Source organism: Fragaria vesca, linkage group LG5 (assembly GCF_000184155.1).
Source record: "Fragaria vesca subsp. vesca linkage group LG5, FraVesHawaii_1.0, whole genome shotgun sequence".
NCBI lineage: Eukaryota > Viridiplantae > Streptophyta > Magnoliopsida > Rosales > Rosaceae > Fragaria > Fragaria vesca.
The window spans coordinates 13,230,925-13,240,217 of record NC_020495.1 but is presented as its reverse complement, the minus strand read 5'-3'; the positions used below and the strand labels follow the sequence as shown (position 1 = coordinate 13,240,217).

Sequence of the window (9,293 nt, the reverse complement as noted above, 5' to 3'; positions counted from 1 at the left end):
AGATCAACATATACATACCTATACTGACCGTATTATGAGGCACAAAAGAATCACAAGAAATCACCTTAATAGCATCCTCGTTTGTACCACCAATGTCACCATTTATTGGATATTGGGAGGGCACTGACCACTAGTAAGGGATCAATAGTAGAAGACAAGTAGAAATTTTAACCATTGTAGGGCTAAAAGGTACTACAAAGTACAAATAGCCTATCTACCTTTGACAGTTGTTGGATTACTTGCATCATCAGCAATGAAAAAAAGAGGAGCCAACAGTCATTGCAAAGGTTGCAACAGTATTGTTCTGAGGCCATCTTCTTGCCAACAATTTATATACATTCAGAAACAGGCACATGAGCAACAGTAGCTGGATCAACAGAGTTGCCTTAAGACTCAACCAGAATAGGAAGAGAACCATTATGTTTCCTTGCACCACTAGTAGTAACTTTCTCCTCCTCAGTAGATTCCTCATTTCCATATGAAAACAGAGTTGCCTTAGGACTCAACCAGATCAGGAAGAGAACCCTTATGTTTTCATTGCACCACTAGTAGTAACTTTTTCGTCATGAGTAAATTCCTCCTCTTCATATGAAAAGACTTCCACATTGAACTATCTCAGGTTGAGTACTCATGGCCAAATTAGAGCTGTTTGGAACTACCTCAGATACTTAGAAGACTGAAGCACATCAAATATAGATCCACTAACAATACAAGCTACAAATGAGGAGTTGTTTCCCATTGACCAAAGGATTTAGCAGATTTAACAGAATTAGGACAAACTACCTTGCCAGACGGGAACATCAACAGTCTTCTTAACACCATTCCCATTACTCACCACATGCCTTGGGCCCAAAACAACCACATTAGTCCGGCAATTATCTTCCCAACAGATGTAGACGAAATGTAAAGTTAGGGCTAGTAATCGGCACATCAGCAGTATTATTAGCAACAACCAATGTAGCCACAAGCGTCTCAAAATCATTATTCTCCACACAATTATCTCTAACATGACCATCAGAGAAAACTAGTGGGGGGTGTATCCACATCGACACTGTAACATCTGTCAATATCTCCACATGACTAAATAAAGACTGATTACATATGTATAAATTTTCTTTTTCTTTTTATTTTTCAGCAAAGTCCTTTTTTTTAATGGTGCTAATAGAGAAGGAAAACAAAAGGTGAATGACAACAAAACATATCTACTGGAGATGGAGAAACAAAAAGGCAAGAGTAACGATTTCAAATCCACAACATCACCTATCATTGCTCTCTAATACTGTCTCTTAACATACAAGTCCTCAACCAATCAGTGGCAACAATTTAAAATCATAAACAAAAACAATCCCCCGAACATTTAAAAGACAATACGTAAGTTTCCACCTCTGTCATATATGTATTCTTACTGGACCTCATATGGTTTGTCTCATGAATTTAACAGTGTGCTCATATTTGAAAACCAACACAACTGCATCTCCTCAGTATTAGGAAGTCTCTGTGGAGCTCTAGTAGGAGGATGATCCTGAAAGACTAGAAATAGTGCAGAGCTCCCAAAAAAGAAAAGAAAAAACAAACAGCCAGGAAGACTTGTGATCAATTTGGCATGTAAAGAAACCACATGAATTAGCAACGAAAGAAGAGCCAACAGTGATTGCAAAGATTGCAATAGTTTTGTTCTGAGGCCATCTTCTTGCCAACAATTTATAAGCATTCAGAAAAGGCTCATGAGCAACAGTAACTGGATCAACAGAGTTGCCTTAAAACTCAACCATATCAGGACGAGAACCCTTATGATTCCTTACACCACTAGTAGTAACTTCCTCATCCCGAGTAACTTCCTCCGTATATGAAAAGACTTCTTAATGTGAACTATCTCAGGTTGAGTACTCAAATTAGAGCTGTTTGGAACTACCTCAGAAACTTAAAAGTTGAAGCACATCATATATAGATCCACTACAGATGAGAGGAGTTGTTTCCCATGGACAAAAGGATTTAGCAGGTTTAACAGAAGCAGGATGAACTACCTTGCTAGATGGGAACATTAACAGTCCACTTAACACCTTCCCCATTACTCACAACATGCCTTGGGCCCAAATCAACCATATTAGTCCGGCAAATATCTTCCCAACAGACATACACAAAAGGTAGAGCTAGAGCTAGTAATCGGCACATCAGCAGCATTATTAGCAACATCCAATGTAGCCACAGGCATCTCAAAATCATTATTCTCCACACAATATCTCTAACATAGCCAGTCGACCAACCACTAAGCAAACTGGTGGACGATTATCATTCTCAAGGCAGATCTAATAATCCTAAACAAAGAATTCAGAGTGCATAGGTTTTTTTCCAAATCACTTTCAACTCACAAACCAGCATACTTAACTGAAACCTGCAAAGCTCTATGCATCTCCACCTTGTAGGTCTCAGAAATTCAGAGTTTAAGTTTTTTTTTTTTTTTTTTTTGGGTTGGGTTAATGGTGCTATAATGAGAAGAAAAACAAAAGTAATGACAACACTACATAACCTATCATTTCTCGCTAATACCATCTCTGAACATGCAAGTCCTCAACCAACTTGATCAGTGGCAAGTGGCAACAGTCAAAATGATGGACAGAAACAATCCACTAACATTTAAAAGACAATACCGAAGTTTTCCACCTCCGTTGATCTCAATGGTTTGTCATGAACTTAACAGAGCTCAGATTTGAAAACCAACACAACTGCATCTCCTCAGTGTTAGGAAGTCTCTGTGGAGTTCCACTAGGAGGAGGAGAATCCTGAAAGACTAGAAATAGTGCAGAGCTCGGAAAAAATAAACAAACAAACAGGAAGATATGTGATCAATATGGTATGTAAAGAAACCACATGAATATCTACTTGATTCGACGAAATTAGATTCATAAGAAATAAACCCAAAAAGAATCTAGATAATACTATTACCTCATCAAATGTACTAACTAACCATAGTTGTCCTGGCAGAGACATTAAGCTTGATCAGAGAAAAGCGAAGCGGAGATTTCCTTTGGAATGACCAGAGTGAGATGTCTCCACCACCAATAAGGCCGTTAATCTTCTTTTTCATTTCTTGAGAATGAAGAGCCACACCTAATTGTGCTGAAGATGATGATGATCCCAATTGATGTGCAGCACTAGTTTTGTGCCTCTTGACTCTTTGAACTAGATCATCATCTTCCCCAAATCCACAACAAAGCCTCTTCCTTTTCATGACGCTAGACCTGTTACGATGAGAAGAAAGATTAGATCTTTTCTTCTTGGGTATAGTGAACCCCAACAAGTCAGTCCTGATGGGAAGCCTAGACCTTTTCTTCTTGGGTATCAACAACTTGTTTTCAACAACCGCCAGCAACCCTTTCTTCTTCAGGATCTTCAACTCCACCAATACCTGGGTTGCAGAATTGGCCAAGAAATCACAAGAATACCTATCAAATTTACCATCTGGGTTGAAATGAGAAGCAGAAAGACTCAACGAAGAAGAAGATTGGAGAAGCAGGGCGACATCGGAGAGAAGATTCAGTGACGAGAGATCAACACCAGAATCACCCTCCATTGTTATCGGATTGATCGATCGAGAGAGAGAATTGGGAATTGAGGGAATTAGGGTTTCAGAAGTGGGTATGCAATTGAAAGTTGTAATTGTGATTAGGATCAGAGTGGGGGAATATATAGAAGAGGAGGACAAGGTGGCTCCAGAGGTCAATGTCGTGAACGCCACGCTTAATTTAACGGTAACATTCTGATATTTCCGGCCTTGTTCTTAAAACCCCACACCGATCACTGTAGATTTTTTTGATCAATTTAAAATATAAAAGAGAAGATTATTTCGTAAATTAAGGTTAAGTAACAAGGGCATTAAAGTCAAAGTAAAAAAGAAAAAATAAAAAGAAATTAAGGAATATGAATTTCTTGTCATTTTTTTTTACCAGTTTCTTTAAGTTTTAACCATGATCATATTAGATCATTACTTTTTGAAATAGTCATTTACGACTTTCATAAATTTGAATGAAGCGAATGCGCCTAAAATAACTATTACATACTTTACCGTTATCATCTACAGATAGACAAATTTGAGTGAAGCGAATGCTTAAACTATTACATACTTTACCGTTATCATCTACAAAGAGACAAGTCTCACCGGTGAAGGGTGAACCCACAGGAAATAAAACAAATTGAAGCAAAACTAGAAACAAAACAAGACTAAAATAGTTAATGGACCAAAACCAAGAAACCCAAACTCAGAAGATAGAGGCCCAATGAGGCAGCAACCAAGGGAGATCCACTTCGACGCCAGCCCAGTTGAATCTGGTTCAGTCCACCCTTCTACCCGCACGCCGTCATACTCGGTAGAGCGTCGTTGTCGTTGCCACGATCCACACGCCATGATGAACGATCTGCTCTCCTTGGCCTCGCCATCAAACCAGATCGCCTCCAAACATTGTTGTAGCCTGTACCAAAGCAAACCCCAATCCAGCCCCTGCAACAAGAATCACCACCGATCTACACCGCTGGCCTCGCCGTCTAAGACCTTTTCTCAGGGATCGATGTTGCATCTGCATAGCACACCCACCGCTAAACACATCCCAACCAAAATCAACTAACAAAACCAAAACAAAATCTCCCTTAGACCAACCCATTGAGCAATAGTACGTACTCGACAAAATCTCAAATGATAGCAATCCATTCCCGTCCAGCAGCAAATCCTTCGACGACAACAAGGCTTGAGACCCACCGCCATGTCTAGGCACCGCTGGACGAGGACATAACTGGTGAAAGAGATGAGCCGGCGGCTAGGGTTTTTGTTTTTTGTCTCTCCACACTTATTAGATCATTACTTTTTAAAAAAATTATTGATTCAATATTGTTCTTTGTAGCTGCAATATTATTCTAAATGATTTTTTGTGTAACAAGTTAACAAACATTCTTTCCCCAACAAAGACTGTTCTTAATTAGCTAATTACTTCCACGCGTGTTGGGCAAGAAACTAAAACTCCAAATTAAACAAGAAAAGAACCTAGAAGATATATGGAACAAGGTTCAGAGCCTCATCTTCGTAACAATTAACAAACAAGAAAAAGATCGATGTGAATAAATCGACTCGTTTTCTCAACAAAATTTTAGCAAAAAACAAAAAAGAAAAATCTTAAACACTCATTTTAGCCACGTGGACATCCCTAGAGGCTAGAGAGAGCCTTTCTATTCATTTGTATTTTTTTTTTTTTTTTTTGAGAATGTTATGTTTTTGTTTCTGATGTGTAAATAAGACCCTCTGCAAAGTTTTGAGGTTTTCAAACAGTAACACCAATAATCCAGGCGAAGCATCCTCCCAACCTTGTCTGCTCCTCACTAATTAACCCATTTTCCAAACCTGCATGTCATTTCTTTTCCTTAATCATATTGATCATTTCTTATTGATCCCATGATCATTATCCTTGTGTTTTCTCCACTGGGTTTCTAGGGAGAAGGAAGGAGTGTGAGAGTGATGTTGCAGAGAGCAGCAAGCAATGCATATTCATGGTGGTGGGCTAGCCACATCAGGACCAAGCAGTCAAAATGGCTGGAACAAAACCTTCAAGGTTTGTTGTTTATTTACATGTATATGCGTGTATGTGTATGTGTATATTGATCTTGGAGTTTCTGGTGATATGTGTTCATACAAGTTTTGTTTACCTGCCTTTTCCCTTGTTGATCTGATAATAAGAAGCAGAAGGTTACCTTTCTTCTTTGATTTCCCTTCGTTGGATTACTAGGTTATGTAGAATTGAGTCCAGAATTCTCATCGATATATAAGAAGCTATTTCCCATCACATTGTTGAAGAGTTTTTGCTGCTTGCATATATTCCCACATGTGTTTGGTTAATTGTCACTGTGAAGATTCTTAACAACAGAGTTTGGGTAGAGCAAGGAATTTTCAACATGAAATTGAAATGGAACATGAAGATATAAAGGTGCAGCAATGTAGCTAGAAACCAGTAATATGGTTTATAACAAGGGCACCAATTGGACATCAGTGAATTTAGAGAACATGTTTTCTTTTTAGATCTGACTGTAGTCATAATATACCTTCAAACCTGTAGAGTTGAAACTTCAATGTGATAGAAATCTTTCTCCTATAAGTTCATCATCTCAATAGTTTGGCCTCTGCCTTTTGTTCCTTGTCACTGTGAGTTGAATTGGTTAGGCGGTTCTGGATGCTTTTGTAAGAGCATGGTGTGCGTTCGGATTAAACTGACATTATACGGTTTGAATTACAGATATGGAGGATAAGGTTCAGAGCACACTCAAAATCATTGACGATGATGGGGACTCCTTTGCAAAGAGGGCAGAAATGTACTACAAGAGGAGGCCTGAGCTAGTGCTCTTTGTTGAAGAATCCTTTCGGGCATACCGAGATTTAGCAGAGAGATATGACCACTTATCAAAAGATCTACAGAGTGCTAACCGTACCATTGCAACTGTTTTCCCAGAACGAGTTCAGTATGCGATGGAGGATGAGGATGATGAAACTGCTTCTCAAACATCAGTTTCTTCCAATGATACCAACAAAGCCTATCCCGATGTAAACAAAGAAAGCATCCCAAAAGCCCCCAAGGGTCCGCATAAGTCCATGTTACTTGCAAGGAAGGGGGCGCCTCGAAGACTTCCTAGCTCTCCTAAACCTGCCGCAGGTCCTCCAAGGTCGGGGCTGACAAAAGAAGAGGCATTGCAGGAAATGGATAATCTTCATAAGGACATTTTGGCGCTGCAAACTGAAAAGGAATTTGTTAAGACCTTGTACGAACGAGGATATGACAGGTACTGGGAGTTTGAGAATGAGATCACGGCAATGCAAAAAAGAGTTTCCAGCTTACAAGATGAGTTCGGCATTGGCACTGTCATTGAAGATAATGAAGCTCGAACTTTGATGGCAGCCACAGCTCTAAAATCATGCAAAGAAAGCTTGACTGAGTTGCGGGAAAAGAAAGACATATCTGAAAGAAAGGTAAGAGTTGAGGGCAAGAGGGTCAGGGATGCCTGTGAGAAGTTCGAGAACCTCAAGCATGAATTTCGTTCAAAAGGCGCAAACTGCTCCGATGCTGATGATGAACAAGAGTCTGAGACCAGTGATCTAGAATCAACAAGTGTAGACAGTGAGAGGCGAGATAAGAAGTTTTATCAGGCTAAGATGAATGAACAACTCGAGGCTAGTTCAGATGGCTCTCTCACAATTACAGAACTGGCAGAAAAAATTGATGGACTTGTGAATAAGGTTGTGTCACTGGAAACTGCAGTCACTTCTCAGAATGCTCTTGTACACAAATTAAAATCAGAAACAGATGAACTTCAGGCACATGTTCAGAGCTTGGAAGACGAAAAGGAAACACTAATGGAAAGTGAGGAAAACTTGAAAAGAAAGCTAAAGGAGATGGAGGAGGAGTTGCGTAGAGTTAAGAACTTAAACAAGACTTTAGAAAACCAAAATATCAACCTCGAAGTGCATTTCACAGAAGCTTGTTGTAATCTTGATCATCTCTCTAGCAAATTGCAAAATGTGAAGCATGATGTGGAGGAAGAGAGTGCTCAAATTTTCCAGGAGTTGAAAGCACTTGACAGCAAACCCGAGGAGTTGTTGAAAGATGATTCAGTGGTCTCAGAAGACAAGATGATAGACAAAGAAGAAGTTTCAAAATCTGTCAAGGGTGAAGAAGAGGAAAACAAATCTGATACAAGAAATAGCCTTGATTTGTCTCAAGAAGCACCACCGGAGGAAGAGGGTGAGAGCAATCTTTTTGAGTCACAGGAGTTGGAAGAGGAAACTGAAGGAGGTCAACCCAACTGGAGGCAACTATTCCTTAAAGGTTTAGAGGATAGAGAGAAGATTCTGCTGGAAGAATATACTTCAATTCTTCGGGATTATAAGGATGCAAGGAAGAAGCTCAGTGAAGCTGAGAAGAAACACCGGGATAACCTCTTCGATTTGGCAATGGAGATAAGGGATTTAAGGAGTACGATTGCTTCAAAGGACAATGAAATTAGACTTCTAAAGCAAAAACAGATCTCCCCAGATATGAATCCGGAAGAAAGTCCATGTTCGACAGTGTATAAGTACCCGAATAACGATGTCCCCTCCGAGAGCCCACCTCAAGTTGGCACATCCCCATACTATACTGGTGCATCACCGAATGTGCTTAAAGATACACTGGCTGACATTCTTGGTGAAACTACAGAAAAATTGGAGGACTCATCCGGAAACTTGAAGGTCACAGCTAGAAAGGAGGAAGGAAAAGCAAGCAGGAAAAGGCATGCTGTAAGACCCCATTCCTTTTCAGCTATTGAAGGAAGACTCCGTGCAGACATTGATGAACTACTGGAGGCGAACCTAGAATTCTGGTTGAGGTTTAGTACCTCAGTTCATCAGATACAGAAGTTCCAGACTTCAATACAGGACTTACAGTCAGAATTGAATAAAATGAGCAAGCATGCTCTATATTCAGATGGCAAGCCGATATATAGACACCTGAGAGAGATAGAAACTGAATTATCATTATGGATGGAACACAATGCAGTGTTGAAGGAGGACTTGCTGAGCAGGTACTCATCTTTGAGCCACATTCAAGATGAGATATCAAGACTCTCAAATTTAAGTTCTGAAGGGGATAAGACAGAGCTTATAAGCAAATACCAGGCAGCAAAGTTTCAAGGTGAGATTCTGAACATGAAGCAAGAGAACCAAAAGGTCGGAGAAGAATTAAAAGCAGGTCTTAACCGTGTTAAAGGACTAAAAGCTGAGGTTGAGAAGACACTAGGAAAACTTGATGAGGAACTTGGGATGTCAGCATCAAGTGGCAATACCCCCAAAAAATCTGAAAGTAAGGCTCGAATTCCCTTGCGGTCTTTCTTGTTTGGTGTCAAGGTAAGAAGAAGGCCATCACTCTTCTCGGGCCAGCAATCAATCTTCTCATGCGCTGGCCCATCATTACAGAAACAATCCAGCAGTTTGACAGAAACTGCAGAACCACCACCACAGCCACAATCTCCACCACAAGCAATGTAGATGATCAGCTTATTATTCAGTTAATGATTTTAGTTTTAACGTCCTTAAACATTTACAGACAAGAAACCTAGTAAGGCAGTTGTATTATATACTTCTTTTCGATTTTATCATATGTTACTCATCAAGGGTTTTCTCTTGTTTAGTTAAATCTTGAATATAATTTCACCTTTAGGCTCTGAATATAGCTAGCTCATCAATTAGAGTAAGGGCCAAATTACAAAGAGGAATAAGAAGTTGAAAA

General features: G+C 39.6%; 2 protein-coding genes across 2 annotated transcripts; one reads left to right on the top strand and one right to left on the bottom strand.

The window, feature by feature from the left end:
* Window positions 1–2,478: 2,478 nt before the first annotated feature.
* Window positions 2,479–3,726, bottom strand: LOC101300725. Its single transcript, XM_004299699.1, has 2 exons — window positions 3,324–3,726; window positions 2,479–3,239 (listed from the first exon to the last, which is right to left on the bottom strand). The coding sequence occupies exons 1-2, from the start codon at window positions 3,569–3,571 to the stop codon at window positions 2,957–2,959; spliced, it is 531 nt and encodes a 176-aa protein (XP_004299747.1). The 5' UTR covers window positions 3,572–3,726; the 3' UTR covers window positions 2,479–2,956.
* Window positions 3,727–5,500: 1,774 nt separating this feature from the next.
* Window positions 5,501–9,052, top strand: LOC101292219. Its single transcript, XM_004301338.1, has 2 exons — window positions 5,501–5,594; window positions 6,273–9,052. The coding sequence occupies exons 1-2, from the start codon at window positions 5,501–5,503 to the stop codon at window positions 9,050–9,052; spliced, it is 2,874 nt and encodes a 957-aa protein (XP_004301386.1).
* The last annotated feature ends 241 nt before the right edge of the window (window positions 9,053–9,293 follow it).

Coding starts and splice junctions, on each gene's coding strand:
- LOC101300725 (XM_004299699.1), bottom strand. CDS start 3,571: ATGGAGGGTGATTCTGGTGTTGATCTCTCGTCACTGAATCTTCTCTCC. Junction 3,240..3,323: donor TTGATACCCAAGAAGAAAAG/GTCTAGGCTTCC, acceptor TCATCGTAACAG/GTCTAGCGTCATGAAAAGGA.
- LOC101292219 (XM_004301338.1), top strand. CDS start 5,501: ATGTTGCAGAGAGCAGCAAGCAATGCATATTCATGGTGGTGGGCTAGC. Junction 5,595..6,272: donor GCTGGAACAAAACCTTCAAG/GTTTGTTGTTTA, acceptor TTTGAATTACAG/ATATGGAGGATAAGGTTCAG.